The sequence below is a fragment of the Fulmarus glacialis genome, unplaced genomic scaffold (assembly GCF_000690835.1).
Source record: "Fulmarus glacialis isolate BGI_N327 unplaced genomic scaffold, ASM69083v1 scaffold40723, whole genome shotgun sequence".
Lineage (NCBI taxonomy): Eukaryota > Metazoa > Chordata > Aves > Procellariiformes > Procellariidae > Fulmarus > Fulmarus glacialis.
The window spans coordinates 1-17,888 of NW_009204407.1; the positions used below are offsets into that span (position 1 = coordinate 1).

Consider the following 17,888-nt stretch of genomic DNA (forward strand, 5'->3'; position numbering starts at 1 on the left):
TTTGTCTCTCTGCAGGCAGAGCCAGCGGCGCAGGGACGGGGACCATGGCTTGGGGCGAGCTCAGCCTCCTCCGCTGGCTCCGGGAGAGCCGGCAGTCCAGGAAACTAATCCTGCTGATCGTGTTCATCGCCTTGCTGCTGGACAACATGCTGCTTACGGTAGTCGGTAGGTGGAATGGGTTTTGGTTGGGGTTTTTTTTTTTCCCCTCCCGATTTATGCCAGAAATAATCTCCAGTGACAGATGTACTCCCTGAATGCGCGATTAATGCTCTCAAACCAAACATTTCCAAGCACTGATTTTTTTTTTTTTTTAAACGCGAATGATATTTTAGGTATTGCAAACACACTGCCATACGCATCAAAGTCTCACTTTATTTCTAGGTTAATTGCAGGATAAGGAATGGTATAAAAAGCTCTTCATAATTCTTTTTTTCTACTGAACGCCACTAATACTTCATGGAATGGCAGATAACAGTATTTTTAGCTCATCATCGTTTTTTCTCCTGTGGTCATGCAACTGAAACAACAGGCTAGATAACGTTGGAGATGCCTGTTTCCTTGCGATAGTTCCTCTTTGCCCCACATTGGTCTTAAAATGATAGGTTAATAAGAAAACTATCTAACTGGGTTTTAAGAAAAGCACTTCTATGAGTCGGTTTAATAAAATAATCCAAGTTTTGATCAAAGTTGAAGATGCAACTTTTACTGGCTTCAGGGGCATAGTGTCAAGATTTAGGAATCTACTCAAATAAAACGCTTGAACATTTTTCACTGGTAGTTTTAGAAGTCCTCATATTCAAATGTTTATATGAATTTAAAGAAAAGGGTTCAGAGAAACTAGTGGTTCATGGATGCGCACACACATGAATGCACATGCTTCTCTCGGAAATGAGCCGGCTCTCGGACGATGCTGCAATGTCAGCTTCTGAATCAGACTCCTGAATTTCTTGGGGGACTTCAGCTTAAAAGCTGATGCCACAAGTTGATTTTGGATTTTATTTTACATTAATATACTTTCTTATAAAGTTATTAACATTTAATTACTTATTCGCTGACATGTATGCTAGAAGCCCTAGAAATTATTATAGTTTGCAGACTTATTGAAAAAGTGCGCTTTTTCAGAAGAGATGCAAGACAAGGAGGGGTGATTCCGTCAGTAGTGTTAAATTGAATGAACCTGACATCTGTTTTTGCAAATTCTGAAATGCTAATTTCTGAGAAACATATTAATGCAATTAAATTGCAGCTAAGATCCTGCAGCGTATAAAGAAGGTCCCTTCTGGATGATCTTTTCAATGTAAATTTTTAAAAAATAATGAGAGATGCAAACATCAACACGTTGGTTCTGTTTACTTAATATAGGAGTGTTTTTACTTCTTACGGCTGTTACTTATCAATATTTTTGTGGTTTATTTTAGAAATGTGGTTTAATACATTTTTTATATTTTGGTTTAATAATAGTTTCAATGCTTTTCTCATCTTCCATGTTTTCACAATCTAATAAATGGATTTGTGCAGTCATGTGCAACAAAGAGACTCCAGACATGGGTTTTGATACTTCTTATATTTTGCTTTCTGAGTGATGTCTGTATAGAAAATCTTATATTTATGAAAACTGGCAAAAAATAAAGACTAATGTAAAAGAACTTTTTGTTTTAAACTGCACTTCTGAGTTACGGGCCTGTTTTTTCCCATGAGCAAACTTCTATTCCAGTTCTGTGTTTCCGCCGTTCAAAATCCTTACTAATGTGCTCTGTAGGAAAGCCTTGTATTTCCTAATCAATGGCAAAGCAAACAAGAAAATTTGGTGATTCCATTTACAAATAACCTGATAGTAAGATGCCAATATATTCTATTTGTTTTTCCAGTGCCAATAATTCCCAGTTACCTTTACAGCATCAAACATGAGAAAAATGCCACAGAAATCCAGACTACTAAGCCTAACGTAGTCTCAACAACGATGGACAATTTCCAGAGCATCTTCTCCTACTACGACAACTCAACGATGGTTACTGGAAACGAATCTGATGAGACACGACCCAGAGAGTTGCATCATACTCAGACAGAACAAATGATAGTAAATGTGACTCCTTCCCCCTCTGACTGCCCTAAGGAAGATAAGGACCTGCTGAATGAAAATGTTCAAGTCGGTCTCTTGTTTGCTTCAAAAGCAACAGTGCAGCTAATCACTAACCCCTTCATAGGGCCGCTGACAAACAGGTATGTTATTTCTGCTGCGTTACTCAGGATTTTATAGTGATGTTTTAGTCTGGACTAGTATTTCAAACAAAGTATTTTTAATTCTATTGTGGGCCTGGCTTACTGGCCTTCTCACCTTATCTCAGGAATATTTGAGTGAAATACATTTGGTGAACACTTCTAAACACCTACATCTTTTCCCAAATAAATTGGTAAGCTGCACGTGAGCCATCTGCTGTGTTCAGTATCGTATGCTTTTCCTCCAGCTCCTGATACCTCAGGTTTTTATAGAATTTTTTGCTGAAATGGTGTTGAAATACAGTTCAATACAGTTATATGGGGCCAAAAGACACTACAACGTAGTATTTACAAAGCACTCTGAATTGCTGATACATGTTACACCTACATTAGGCAAATGTGATACTGGAACTGTGGGCAGGGTTCAGATCCCTCCCTTGCTCTCACAGAGATGCGCAGCTCTTGGTGCGATTTGGTATTCAATGATTTGGAGTCGTCCGAGGTAAGAATTGGTGGGAAATTCATGTGGACTTCAATGAAAAATGAACAAGTGTCAAACTTTGCTGGTGCCGTGTTCATCACCAAGTTCAGTGGATCACAGATTTCCATCAGTACGTGATCTAGCCCAGCCTTCAAATTGTTCTCTCTAAATTCTTGCATATATATGATGTCTTGAATGAAATACATTTAAATGGTACTTTATAGAAAAGCTATTTGAGCCAGGATCAAGGGTGTAAGCACCAATATCAATGACTTACAAGCCCCCCCCCAAATCTGAGCACTAATGATGTTTACATGGAGATTAAAAAGTACTTATAATATAATTTAAATTTTTGATGTTAATAATTAATTTGATTTTATTGTTAGCATTTTGTGTAACTGTTCCCCACAGAAGCAGCTGCAGTGCTCCTAAACAGAGTATGAGATCAATCTCTGCAGGAAATATAAACTCCAAATTGTATTTAGTCGGGTCACTAATTTTCATATTTCTTATTTAAGCTGTTTTTATGAAGAATTTTTCCTTTCAGAAAATAATATGCGGCAGAAATTTGTCATTGTAAACAACTTTCATTTAAGCAGTCAATGCCTATCATAGGTGACAATACCCAAAACAACCAACACACCTTAATGCTGGATATTTCAGGTTTTGAAGCCAAAACTACCTTTCTTAGGGTTTACAGCTTATATATATATATATAGTCTGATTCAATCTCAATTCAATCTTAATTTCAATCTGATAGAAGAGTATCAAACTGAGGGCTAGGCGGCAGTTTGACTCACAGTGCTATGAATTCAAAACCTGTATTCAATTGTGGAACTGAACTAACCACAAAAGCTTTAAATGAGATGGACAGTTTTGTTTCTGTCTCATTTCACCTTATCTCCCACTGCACACCACCTACACAGATATACGTACGCCATTGCAAAATTACTTTTCCACAAGTATTGCTGCAAGTTGAGGAGGAAAACAGATTTTTGTTACCTGGATTTTCTGTATTGTTTTGTGAGGATAAGATAGTTCATCCACAGGCAAAGTAACGTAACGTCAACTAGTTCTTTAGATATTCTTCCAGATTTTCCTAAACGTCTAAATTATTGCCCTATTGATATTTACTTTTCTCTGTTAGTATCATCGTTTCCACAACCTGCCAAACCAGGAGAAAGGCAATAATACGCTCCACACTGTCGATGACTTTTTCAATAGCGCAGTTACGTCACACTGTAGATAGGATCTCTGCTCTTCCTTTGGTAGACATCTGCCTAAGAGGGTGCTCGTCCCTGCCGATGCCTCTCGTGTGCCGGCGCATCTCAGGACCGGAGCCTGGTGCTGCCTGTGCCAAGGCCCGGGGTAACACCTCTGCCCTGGAGCTGGCTGCCGGGACATGCGTGAGACATCCTTAGGTTTGGCAATGGGACAGTAGATGTTCTTGTAGCATCTCCCTTTGCTGCTGTGAGGAGAAGGGTGACAACACACCAGTGTGAACATTAGGGCTGTGAGCTGAGATTTCCTCCTGGAAACATCCTACTGGTTTTTTGCACGGGGCTGGGTGTGTGATTGCAGTCACAGGGGCAGGTTTGCAAGCTCAGGTGCCCAACAAGTGCGAGAAGAAAAATCAACGAGCATCATCCCAGTGTCCTGTGCGACAAACTCTTCTCTCATACAGCAGAAATGAGTGCCTTAGTGACAAAGTGGCCCTGAATTAGATTTAAGGATTACTGGTTTTCTTTCATGCGTTATTTGTATCTTGGTACCAGTATCGCCTTTCTTCTGAGAAATATTTAACGGGAAGTATCAGTTAACACATTTATCAATTAACTGTAGAAGTCATTGGCAAAAAACCCCCCTAAAGTCGACATTTCCTAATAACAATGTATATGATCAGTCAAAAAGCAGAGTGAAAATTGTGATTATTATAAATGAAACAGAAAACATCTGAGTTATCATTATAAAGACTCTTCCTTAACACTGATAAGCTGTTCAGTGGTAATTGTTATTGCCATTATTACTTTTGCAAAATTTCAGCAAAATATCACAGCTTAAAGAGAATCGGTTGCTTAGTTCAAGATCAGTGTGCACAGTTTGCTAAGACGCCCAGTCAGTTTCTTTTTCAAATAGGTAGCACACTGTGTTCATGTCTTTTTATTTTTCTATCAAATATAGTTGTTCAGGAGTGGTTTAGGTTTTTAATTGAGTATGGAGTTACTGGCTTTCAGTACGTACTAGCTTTGAGTGCTTGAGTTTGTACAGGATGCAACAGGATGTTCTATTCGTGTGAGTCTGTGCCAGTTATTACTTTATTGTAGGTTTTCTGGAAGTCTTGTAAGCTGTTTTTCCCTTTTTCTATAACTACTGGAGGTGTAGATTTTTAAAAATAAATTTCAAAATTGGTTTCATTCAAGGAGTAAGTTCTGCTAAAAATATTTCTTATTTAAAGCCCAGCTCTTTCTGTGGAGTACCAGAGAAAACACACACGGCGCTTAGTGAGCTGGTTTGCAATTCATTAAACCACACGATTTACCCTTGGTCTAACAAAGTCCTAGCAGAGGAAACGCTAGGTGATGGCTTTGCCATAGGATGTCAACACCACACTTCCCACCGTGGCACAGTTTCGGGGCAGAGCTGATAGGATTTTGTGGCTCAGATGCACATTATTTTTCTCCTTGTAGTGAAATTGGTAAGAAACTGTACAAATAGCACAGCACTTGCTACAGGGCATTTTGTGAGGAGGATGCACTGGCAAGGGGAGGTTGAAGGCTCTGCCTAAACCTTTCCGGTGAAGAGAGCGGGGAAAAGGCTGCTGTGCCCTCTACAACTAACTGATTTGCTCCATTATGTTTTTCAAACTCTTGCCCAGCTCTCTGAATGAGGCTGTGAGCCCAGCTGTGCTAGCCCCACAAGCCACTGGAGCCAACGTCTCCCCTGCCATGTCCCTCTCCCCCTTTATTTATCAGTCTGAAAAAATAATGTAGTTTTAACCTTGTGCTTGTCCATATTGGCCTCAAAAATCATTAAAAAATGAGCAGATCTTTTCATCATCATTTTTACACCAGCGTGACTACAGCTTGGAAATTCTTTGCGTGAGAGAGAGTGGCTAGGACCTTGATATGTTCATGACCAAGATACATGCAAAGAATGAGGCAGAGAAATAAATAGCTTTTGTAACTACTTAGTTACAGTTCAGCTCCTGTGTAAGCTTTCCTTCCAGGTTTTGGCAGGTGATTGAAATGACCAGTTCTGCAGGCCGGACAAAGCCCTTCACCCTGTGCTACAGCATGGAGCATGGAGGTGGCGAGTGCATGGACCACACTCCCTGTCCCTGATGACCCTGCACGTTCTTCCTTACCTTCACACACATTTGGCAGTTCATTGGTTCATAACCTTGAGGAAAATATTCTTCTTGCCATACATCCTCCCCAGTCTTCACTGGCAGTGAAGAAGATAGCCAGACTGCCAACCAGGACAGACGTAGCAAGGGGTGCTCACAGTGGTACCGGTGTAGCTGTATAACAACAAAGTTGAAATCAGTGGATTTGCAGCAGCACTGTAATGGATGGATAATTAGGCTCTAATCATCCACAGCTGCTAACCTGGTCAATGTAACCCTTATTTTACTGCTGCACAGGAGCCATCACTCGGTTGTCTTGGGTAACCTTGTTAATGGGTATAATCCACTTCCAAACAGTCCTGCTATCTGGGGCCAGCGTGGGACTGAAACGGAGTAGTTCTAGGCGTTCTCCATCTGTGGCAGCCTTTCCTCTCCCTCCTTCAACTGATAACTCTGGCTTTTTCAGATGTCAGAAATACTTGTAGCTGAAGGTAGCCTTGGTGAAACATGCTGGACTCTGCTTCAGATTCTCTTGGAGGGTTTTGAAAGGAGTACCCAAGAAAATAACATGCTTGAGCATGGTAACGAGAAAAACGATGAGAGAAGACAGGCTGTAATATTCTTTTGTGTTGCACACATGCAAAGGAACAAAATGTAGAGATAACGGTGATGGAGTATGCCATGTCATGGCCGAGAAGTAGAAACTGCATATTCACAGGTTTCACATGGCAAGAACATGGATGGCAAGGGACAGAATCACTGAATAGTTGGCTGTTACAGGTAGTGCCTCTCCTTTTTGTGATTATTTATGTTATATAGTGTAATTATTCAGCAAAAACTCCCAGTCTGTGCTCTCTAATATCTGTTGGACAGACCAGGGGATGCAGCTGCCAACTAATTAGTGCTGCTATTTTCAGGAGGAGGCAGAGTTTGCTAAGAGGCAGGGTTTGCTAAGATTATGCAGGAAAGGACAATCTGCATATGTAACTAGGTGTCAGCTGGATTTGGGTAAGACTGTCCTCTGAGCAAGAGCAACCACGACTTCTAGAAGCAGGCCCATGCAGGGGCAGCACACCAGAATCGTGCATCTCCAAATTGTGGGTGAAGCTCCAGGCCATTTTCAGTTTTTCAGAGATTATAATGACCTGTTTAATTCAGCATGAATGCGTGTCCTCTGCCGACCTGTATACCTTTGCATCGTCTTGTATGATGGGTCACTGGCAATGCAGACTTTGGCTGAAATGACTAGCCGTGCCCACACAGAGTTTAGTTCTGCAGAATCGTGCATCTCCAAATTGTGGGTGAAGCTCCAGGCCATTTTCAGTTTTTCAGAGATTATAATGACCTGTTTAATTCAGCATGAATGCGTGTCCTCTGCCGACCTGTATACCTTTGCATCGTCTTGTATGATGGGTCACTGGCAATGCAGACTTTGGCTGAAATGACTAGCCGTGCCCACACAGAGTTTAGTTCTGAAATGATTAATTTCTGTGTGGAGGAAAAGGTACGTGTTAGACCTCGGTATGTGTGATAAAGCATCATGGTCTGCTGGGTAGCAAGAGTAGGAGTGAGTTCTGCCCTCGTCACCCTCTGCTATGTATCGCTTCACACCTTGCTGTGACCCTGTTTGTCCAAGATAAAGGAAGAACGATATCGGTGACTGCAAAAATTAAGAACAATGCTTGAACAGTATTTCATTGAGCATTAAAAGTGACTTCCAAAATACTTGTTTTCTTACAGCCTTCAACCACCAGAAACTTTCCAAGTGTAGGAAGCCCATTGGAAGAACTGAAATCTGCTTTAGCTTGATGGAGTATCATTTAGAACTAGTATGCTAGCCCTTCTCTTTGTTTAACTCAATGTTTATGGAAGATCTCACAGCTCATGTCTCTGATCTAGTGATGGAAATGTGAATGTGGAAGCCAATTTGGATGGCATTTGTCTTCATGCAAATAACTGAATTTTAATTCAGTGTACTTGTAGCAGAAGCAAATCGCTGTCTCATGGCCCCTGTGTCAAGTCTAAGAATAGCTCGATTTCTGTACTAAAATCAGACTTCTCCCCCACAGTGTCCATCCTAGATACCTCTGGGATGGCCTTGACAGACACAACCCTACTTTACTTTGCAATGGAAGAAGGCATAAGGACATTCAACTTTTGCTTTCATACGACAGAGAAAGATGATATCGCTCACCAACAGCAGTAGCCATACCTGCAGGGTTTTTTTTTTAATCTGTACTTCTGTCAGTGCTTTCTTTAATTGAAAAATTCAAAATCAAAGCAATTATGGTCAAACTCTCTGTGGCCTGTTCTACCTGAGCCCACTGGGAAGGGAAGTGCCCACTTCAGCTCTGAGGCAGGCAAGAAGTTGGTAACAGGTAATTTTTTATTTCCTCATGGACATAGAAACATCGGTGGAGATTGGCTTACCATTGTATAATACCTACTATACACACAGCAAGAGAAGAGACAGGCTTAGAAAAATCATCCACTTTAAATAAAGCAGACAAAAAAAGGTAGTATTATTCTCTTACAGGCCAGGTATCAAGGTGCTGAGAGATTAAAATGATTATCATAAGGCCACAGAGGAAGTCTGTGATAGTGCCAGGGTTTTAATTTGCTTTGGAGATACCAGTCCGGTTAAGTACCACACGGGTAACTAGTGTCTGCTGGATATTTGTAACACCCACTCACAAATTTCAACTAGAAGAATCTGCGCACTACGTTTTTCGCATATTTTAACATAGTGGTGATATTTAAGGCAAAATTGTTCTTCATTAGAGATTTCTGTGGTGTGGAGAAATGTGCATGCTGGATTTCTTTCATTCACAAAACTCAAACAAATGTTACAATGAGACATATAATGAACATTGAGCCCTGCACTTCAGAGAGTTTTGCATTATCCAAGGTCCTTAATTGTATAAAAATTATATTAGCAAAAAACCAAAGCTCAGAATAATTATTTTGGTTTACCTGTGTTGTGACTGCTAGTATTAGAAATTAAAAGGGCCATTATAGACTCCTCCATTATTTGATTGATCTACTTCAGCCAATACTGCCAATATAAATGCCCAATACTGTCAAATCATTGGAAGTTGAAGTCAATCAGTACTCCTTTGAAAAGCATCATCCATTGTTGAAGAATTTGGCCATTAAATAATGCAAATACATTTGAGATGCACAATCCTACAAAAAAAGAAGCCGTGAATAAAATGCTGAATAGAATATATAGACTGTCTTCAGAGCTACCTGGGTAGTGTTTTTCATTCTAGGGTAGATTTTTAATGGTGTGAAAAATAGTATATTTTGAATTTTTTGTTCATTTTTAGCTGCTCAAAAAATGTATTTGCTTTCCAGACAGAAAATTCTTTATTTCCTGGAAACCTGAAAATACTTATAGCAACCAGGCATTTCTACAGGCTGTTTAGAGTCCTAATGAAGAAGCGGGCTGATGAAGAAAGCTTTGATCAGCTCCATTTTTACTCCTAAACCCATGGAAAGCAAAAATATTATTCTCAGGCTCTTTGGGACTCTTCCAGTGCTCCTGGCTGAGGCAGAACTCCCCACAAAGCTGATGACAAATTTTTTCAGTAAAAAAGCCATTGGTTTGACCGTATCTCATTATAGTCATTGTCTCATGAGGATGGAAACAGATGAGCATTGAAACACTACTGGGATATTTTGAAGTTCAGCATGCTCAGACAAATCTTCCCTTCTCATATCCTTGGCAACCCCATGGAGACCCAGAGGGGCTTTTTTGGGAACAATTATGGTGGAACGAGAATGGGGCAATCAAATTCTAATGAAAGAAGGATTTCTTCCAGGGATTTCAGATACAAAGTCTGCTGTGCCAGATAGAGAGGCATTTGAAACATGGACAAATTCGATCGTGCGGTCCACAATAAATAGTTCAAAGCCTACCAAGGAGCTACAGGCTGGGTTTTTGCGGTGTGTGCACTCATGCGAGTAAGTCTAACTCAAAATGTCAGTGAGACAATCCCAGAAATGTGAATGTTCATTTTGTTTTCCAGAATAGGCTACCAGATTCCACTGTTTGCTGGCTTCTGCATCATGTTTGTGTCAACAATCAGTAAGTGTCCACATCTTACTTGGTCTGGCCCAGATGCAACTTTTAAATAAATGATCTATAATAATTATTACTAGGAATTCTTCTTGTTGATGTAGAATGACTGACTTCCAAGGAAAATTTAAGGATGGCTGCTGAATGTGGATGGTGGTGCTGATGAGATTTGACAAGTACGCTCCTATGAATGTGCTCTAAGGAATTCACCACCTTCCATCCCACCTCAGCGGGTCTGGGTCTCTTCGTTAGTTTAATCTTTCTCTCAGGTTCTTGTAATCTGAAGCAGTGCTCAGATGATTTTAAACAGACAGCCATGGGAGGGCTATCTTGCAGGGTCCTTATCAACTAGCTGTCGTAGGGGCTTATCAGAAAGATCGTGAGGCTGCAGTGGCTCATGGGTAGAATATGAGTTAACAGTATCGTAGCGTTGCTAAACATCACTGTGGGATGTGCAAACAGGAGCATAGCCTGCAAGTCAGCTGAGATAATTTGTCTGCTCTAAATGGCACTGATCAGGTCTCAGCTGGTGTTTTATGTTCGGTTTTGGCATGGCACTTAAAGTTGTGGCCCGGATGGAAAGAGTACAGAGGAGAACATCAAGGATCATCAGAAGCCTGTGAGGAACGGTGAAAGAACCGGGTTTGCTTCAGAAGGCAGATGTAAGACTTGTCAGAGTCTATGACAAAAAGGAAGGGAACCAACAGTTTTCCATGTCCACTGTACATAAGAGAAGAAATAATGAGCTTAAAACTGTAACATCAAGGGGACTGAAGTGCTAGAGAAGATTACGTGGTCTTAGAGTCTCTGACAACTCTGCATTTTACGAACACATTAGACAAATTTTGATTGGGATGGAGATAAGAGTAGTGAGTCTAGTTCGTGGCAGAGGGGAGCACTGTTGATCTGATGACATCTTTCCTTCCTTTATTTTTCTTGGTTTTTTGCTGTCCATGTGGGTAGGGATTTTTGTAAGACCTGGTGAAAAGCCTGAGAGGCACAATGCCACAGGGAGGGTGGGAGAAGTGCACGTGGGTCTTGGGTTTAGTTGGTGCATAACAGCTTCCCCCAGCTATAACCTGTCTGGCAAAATTCCTTAGGTGGCCAACAGATAGGAGCTGAAAAAAGTTTTTAAAACCTCACTGTCGGTTTAATGACACTGACCATGACACAGGCTCCACAAGCAGAGCTGTGCTTGGATTTCTGGGACGCTCCTACTTTCCAGTGCTGTGGATGGGGAATTTAGTTGGACTGATGAGTGCAGCAGCCAGGGGCTCTGTCCCAGAAGGCAGAGCGGAGCCCGGGGTAAAATCTCTTGGGAAGAGAGAGAGAGAGAGGCACCTCCACTGGTGCAATTTTTCTGGTGGTCTGCTGTTGGAAGGATCAGGAACTTCCAACAGCCCTTGAATGGGTGGAGCTGGCTTCCCTGCAGCTGTGCTGCGCAGCATCTATTGCAGAGCTGGCAACACCAGGGTAAAACCTCTCTCCACCCATTTGCTTATTGCAGAAAACGGTGGTGCATGCATGCACGCGGGTGCGTGTGTGTTAAATCCTGCTTTCCCCGAATGCCTGGAGCTTCAGACTGGGCAGCCTTAAAATGAAGCAGCGTGGAGAGGCAAGGCTGCAAAGAAAGGTTTTATTACTCCTTCTGTGTGCAGCTGAATCAGAGCAGGATGTAATCAAATCCTAAGTAATTAGTTAAAACTGCTTGTGCGCTTGCATTCGGTGTTACCAGGAGGCGTAGACACCTGAGAGCAATTCAACACTGACACATCTAAATACAATAAGGGAAAATAATGCAGTTAGCATTGGAAGTGGCACAAGTCACTGTAAACACTTGACTAAATTGCGTGAAGTTTTGTGATCATTTCAAGAAATCTAACTTTTTAACCTAGTTAGAGTTAACCTAATTTTAAAAATTTACCTCTGTTTTTTCTGTAGTGTTTGCCTTCTCAGGAAGCTACACATTACTGTTTATTGCCAGGTCCCTTCAAGGAGTGGGTTCCTCTTGTTCTTCTGTGGCAGGTAAGAGAAGAGATGAGAGAGTAAAATACAGATCACTGATTCTGTCATTTTTAGTAATTTTCTAAATTGTATTTTGTCCGCAGTTTCAATAATTAATACAAAAATATTCAATTAAATCAATTTAACTTTTTTCCTGTCCTTTTTATATGAAGTAGCTCAAAAGCAAATGTCTTTTCAGACTTCCTTGGTATTTGGGTTGCAGTAAGGTAGAGCACTAAATGAACTGCACTCGCCCTGGGATTTCTGCATGTGCGTCTTCAACATTTTAAATTCATTTTTAGCCATTTTAAAGGTCATCAGGAACTTACATTGGTACTTACCATAGTAGGGATAGCAGCTCTGTCTGTTACTGAAATTTCTGTTATAAAATGTTGTTTTCAAGGACTTACCGTGCTGTCTGCCAGTTTGGACTCAGGTTACCTGTACCAGATTTCCAATACAAGGTTATAAGTTTTAAATGAGTAGGTGAAATGGAGTATGGGTTTTCAGTCCAAATTATTCAACCATTTCTGAGACTGAGACTGGAGAAAATATGAATTGTTAGTGTTAGAACATTTCACAATCTTTCCTTTGAAAAATTTCTTGTGATGGCAGCAAGAATATAAATTTGGCTTGGGAGGGGACGTGAAGAGAGCTTTTTGTCAAGAACGTGTCTCTTGGCTTCCTCAGGAAAATTCCCCCTTCCAAGTTGGACTGGTCTGTAAGCAGGGTTCATATACACTCCATAGAAACTTAACAAGAATTTGACAGCTGGATTCCTCCTAGGTTCCTTTTGCAGGGATTTTACTCCAGCCCACATCTGGGCAGCGCTGCTTGGGGCAGCTGGGGAGATGCAACACCCCAGACTGAGCTTTGGAAGTGGGAACAAGAAGCACCTTATGGTTAAGATGGGTTTGAAGCTGTGCAACAAGCGCTAGTTAAGTGGATTTAAGCCTGGATGAGTAGTGGGAAGAGTGGGGATGTGGCTAAGGGAGCAGGCAGGGGCTGGGATGAGGAGGCAGGGATGGGGAAGGCAAAGGCAGGCAGGAGGGGTAGACAGAAGAAAATCCATCTTTTTTCTTTGTACAAGTTAAGGTTACAAGTCAGGCTTTCCGAAGAGAAGTCATGCCAGAATCAAAATTATTGTTCAGCTTTAACTCAGTCCCTGTGCAACTATGTACTTTGAGATACAGTTCTTAAATGAGTACATGGCTTTTTTTTTCCCAGACAATCTGCAAAATAGAGCAGAAAAGGCCAAGAAACCATCTAGTCCACCCCTTTTCTGAAGGCAGGATCAGCTTTGTATCTGTCGTTCCTCATGCATACTTGACAGGCATGTTCTCAGAAGCCTTCAGAAATGCCCTCAGCATCCAGCTTTGTGCTTAAGTATCTTTACTGTTAGGAAGTTTTTTCTGATGTCTCATCTAAAGCCTCCTCTCTGTCATGTAAACCCATTTCTGCTTCCCATACTTGAGAGAGCATGAAGAACAGTTTCTTTTCTTTATCTTTGTGGCTCTTTTTCATATTGCAAGACTATTATCACATCTCACATCGGTTTTCTTCTCTCTGTTTTTAAATTGAAAGTCCTGCAGTTGTTCCTTTGCTCATCCTCATTGCTCTTCTCTGGATAGTCTCCAGTCACCCCCACCTTTCTTCCTGTGCTGCACCAAAACCAGACCCAGCACTCAGAAGCAGCTCTGGCTCCTTACAAGGGCCACTTCACGTCTCTCACAGGCAAAGGAAGTTTTCCGTAGTATTGCTGCCAATCAGTCGTTTACCCCCCCTGCATTTGTGCATGTAATCATTCCTACCTAAGTGTAAAACTTTGTGTTCTCTTCTTTGTATCGCCTCCTATTTTTTTCCAGAGTATTTCCCCACACCTCAAAAATTCATTGTGAATTCTGATACCGTTCTCTAACTTGCTCTTCAGCTGTTCATGCAAACAATTTGATGTCATCCCCAATTTTCAATAAGCACGTTAATCCACACAGGACCTCTGCTCTTTTGATGCACACGATGGATGGTATTCACTTGATGGTCAATTGTGCAATATTTTGTTTTCTTTTTCTGTGTAGCTGTGGACCTTATTTACTGAGTCTTGCTTAAACCTTGATTTGAAAACAGAATTATTAATTTCTATGAGGACTCTTCTGCAGCATTTATATCTACAGTGTCCAAGTGCTTCACAAAACCACAAATGAATTAGGCTTCATGTTTCGTTTTGTGAAATGAAGGTTCATCATCAAATGCAGAAGTGAGGCACGTGAAGATAAAGGTCAAAAGAATCCTTTAATTTTGGATGGTGAACTTGAAATACTCGTTTTCAAAGTAATCAGCTCTGCATAGTACCTCGTGCCCCGAGCACAGCTAGCACTGACCACAGTTACAGCTGTGAGTGGTCACCACAACTTTGTGTCAAGTGCCCGGAGTATAAATACCAGATAGTGAATACTTGTTAAAAGCTTTGTTTCTGCTAGTTGAAAAGCATTATCTAAAAGCTCTGTGACAAAGACAGGGACAAAGAATCTAGCAAATCAGGGCATCATTAAATTACCTGAGTAATACTGTACAATAGAACATGGTCTTGGAGACCATTTACATTGCCAAAGCCCCTTTTACTTCAAAGTGAATTATATGAGGCGGGAATATACATATTTATATTTTTATATATGTATATACAGATATCTGCTGTCATCTCTGCATAATGTTTAGTAGGGCTGGCAAATGATGACCATAAACTAGTACACAGACGCCTAATTTTGTTGTGCTTTTTTTTTTTTTTTTTTTTAATGAATTTTAGGGATGGGTATGCTCGCCAGTGTATATACAGATGATGAAGAGAGAGGCAACGCAATGGGAATTGCACTAGGAGGCCTTGCTATGGGAGTATTAGGTCAGTGAGTCGGAGGCTCTGCTGGCAAGAGAAACCACCCCCCAGCCTTCCCAAAGCATGTACTTGTGATCTATGAACGCAGCAGAAAAGTCTCATCGAGTGTAATGTTATCGTGCCGTCTCCAAATTAGATTCATGGTGCATGTTAAGAATAGTTTTTCCCACAGCAGCACATTTCTTATGCGGATACTTATGTCAGGCAATGATCTCTGAGGTGTTTGGGTTTTGTTTACATGGGAAGAGTATTTTGGGGAGTGAAGAATATGGTTATTGTCGTGATCAGTGAGCTCTGTGGGGATTTTTAAATTGAGCTTTTTGGTCACTGAGTGCCAATAGCAGGATGCCCAAACGCTTGCAGAGGATGTTTGTTCGGAGTCAGAGATGTGGCTTCACAACTGTGTCCTTTCTTTCTCCCTGGCAGTGGGCCCACCTTTTGGGAGCGTCATGTATGAGTTTGTGGGGAAGAGTTCTCCTTTCCTGGTGCTGGCAGCACTAGCTCTCTTAGATGGAGGTCAGTAAATACGAAGAGTCAATATCACCATGTAGCGCATCCCTTTCATATTACTACCATCTAACCCTCTTCTTGAAGAAATGTTACAGTATTGATTTCTTTTCGCAGCTGTTCAATTATTTGTTCTGCAGCCATCCAGAGCACAAGCAGAAGTAAGTATTAAGGTAAAACACTCTAGGCAATGGATGACATTTTGCCTTTTCTAATCCCAAGCTTTTGTTTCATAGAGTCAGAAGGGGACACCGTTACTGACTCTTTTGAAGGACCCGTATATCATTATTGCAGCAGGTACCAGAAACTCTTTTTTTCCTTTAAACCAACTGCTGGTGTTGTACCTGGCATCCTGGAATGCCTCAGGCTGAGCCGGTTTAACAATATTGTCATTTGCTGTTTTTATTAACATAAAGCTCAAAGAAAAAAATAATCTGTTGGTAATACAGGATGAGTATACCAGCAGAAATATAACAGGCAGAAAGTTTGAAATGTAGGTGTCTTTCCAGCTGAGAGGACACTAGTGACTTGTGGTTGCTTGCTAAGGCAATGAATTGCTGCACCGCACGGAGATGTGGCCATGAAACTTTCTATGAGGCAAGAGAATAGGGCCAAGGCTTTCGGAGGGAGGGATTGCCAGCACGTCGCAGGCAGGCGTAAGGAATAACACTGAACTTTGTTCCGTTTGAAGAGGGAGTGAGTTTGGTCTCTAGAGCGTGGATTACATTTCAGGAAAGGTCTGGGTTGAATGGTGAATGGCATTTGGTATTTGGTGTCGTTTGACTAATGAGTCTTTCTGCCTCAAGGGAAGTTTGCCTTTTTGCATTGCATTTTGTTGAATGAAGTCTGTAATTAAGCCTGGCCCTTTTTAATGGTCATAAAATATCTGAAAAGAGATCATAATTTTTACAGTTTTTTCCTTAATCCTAACCTGCTTGTCCAAGAAAGCAATTCTTCCAGGCATTTTTTGGGTTCACTGTTTGTTGGTGGTCTTAGGGAATGACCATTACCCTAACTCTTTGACTAGACACTTGGACAAGCTGTGACTAAAGTTATACAAACACTTTTGCTTGAAAAATTCTTGGAGCATTAAAAGACCTTTTCATAGAATAAAAGTATTTGAGGGAAAAGAGTAGCAAAGACAGTACCTGTCACAAGAGATCAGATCTATCATTCATCTAATTCAGTACCTTGTCTCTTACAGTGCTTAAAGCAGATGCTGCAAGGTGAGGTTCATCTAGCATATAAAGTAGATTTCTGGAGAATAACGTAGTCCCTGCCAAGGTCTAATCTGTGACAGAACTTGGTTTAAACTACAAAATATGACCAGGGGGACTGACTTCAAGGATACTTCGCTTTACTAAGACTTAGCTGTTCATGCCAAACTAGTCTTAGCCAAGGAAGAGAAAAGGTGTCACAGACCATGGATCCCACTATTTTGACCACGTCCCACGTCTGCTAAGAGCAGGGATGGACTTTATTCCCATTTTCTAACACATCTGCATGGCATTCAATTTCTGCAGCTATTCTCTTCTCTGAGGCTGTTTCAGCTGATGTTTTGGGGCTCTGTAGAGCAGGGCTGCACAAACAGCCTCAGTGCAGCAAAGTAGCGAAAAGATTCAGGGCTGGGAAGCCTGGAATCAGGACAGTGTGTGTCAGAGAGACCTCACCTTTACTGCCCTGGCTCTTTTTGCCTCTTGCTTCTCTGCATGTGCCTGCAGGCACTGCCAGTGCCTCCTGCTTCCCCTTCCCATCTTTGATCCACAGCGGCTGGGCGTGACCAGAGGAATTGGAAAGAAAGGATATACAGAGGGATAGAAACATAAAAACCCTCTCGGTTCCGATCCCTCCTGCTCTCGCCAACGGCTCTGGGTGACCTGTCCCCCTCCCACCAGGCATCAGCGCCCAGGATCTGAGAAAGTCCCTGTGGTGGGGAGGTTAGGTCCAGCAGGGTTAGGTCCAGCACCCAGGGTCTCTGCCTCCTGGGACAGAGACTGCCCCGTGCTTTGACAGTACGGATGATGCTGATGTGCTCTAACCTCAGCCTCTTCTCCCCCTGCTTTATTTCCCTTGCAGACCAAAATTGGTTTTTTCAGAGCTGAATGCCAAATACCAACTATAAATTCAGCCTTTTATCTGGCCTACCCGTGCACATCAGTCCAAATGCAGATTTCTCGAAGCACCAGGAATACACTGTTTAAATGTTAATCGCTTCAGTTTGGAAGTTGTTGCTTTTTACAGTGAAAAGGGTCTGCAAGTTTCATTTGCTCTCCCTTACCCCAAGATGTTCAATGTTTTCCTTGCCCTGTTTTCTAAGATGGGAACTTCTGATCCTGATATTAATGGAGAAGGATGGGTAAGCGGT

General features: G+C 41.5%; 1 protein-coding gene across 1 annotated transcript in view; it reads left to right on the forward strand.

Annotated features, from left to right (window-relative positions):
- The first annotated feature begins 44 nt into the window (after positions 1–44).
- The window catches only part of SLC18A2 (solute carrier family 18 (vesicular monoamine transporter), member 2), a 29,713-nt gene continuing 11,869 nt past the window's right edge, over positions 45–17,888 (forward strand). The window contains exons 1-8 of the mRNA XM_009574980.1: positions 45–165; positions 1,869–2,220; positions 10,076–10,134; positions 12,067–12,150; positions 14,930–15,022; positions 15,443–15,532; positions 15,641–15,684; positions 15,760–15,820. Coding sequence (XP_009573275.1) covers positions 45–165; positions 1,869–2,220; positions 10,076–10,134; positions 12,067–12,150; positions 14,930–15,022; positions 15,443–15,532; positions 15,641–15,684; positions 15,760–15,820 — 904 coding nt within the window. The remainder of the gene's footprint in view (positions 166–1,868; positions 2,221–10,075; positions 10,135–12,066; positions 12,151–14,929; positions 15,023–15,442; positions 15,533–15,640; positions 15,685–15,759; positions 15,821–17,888) is intronic.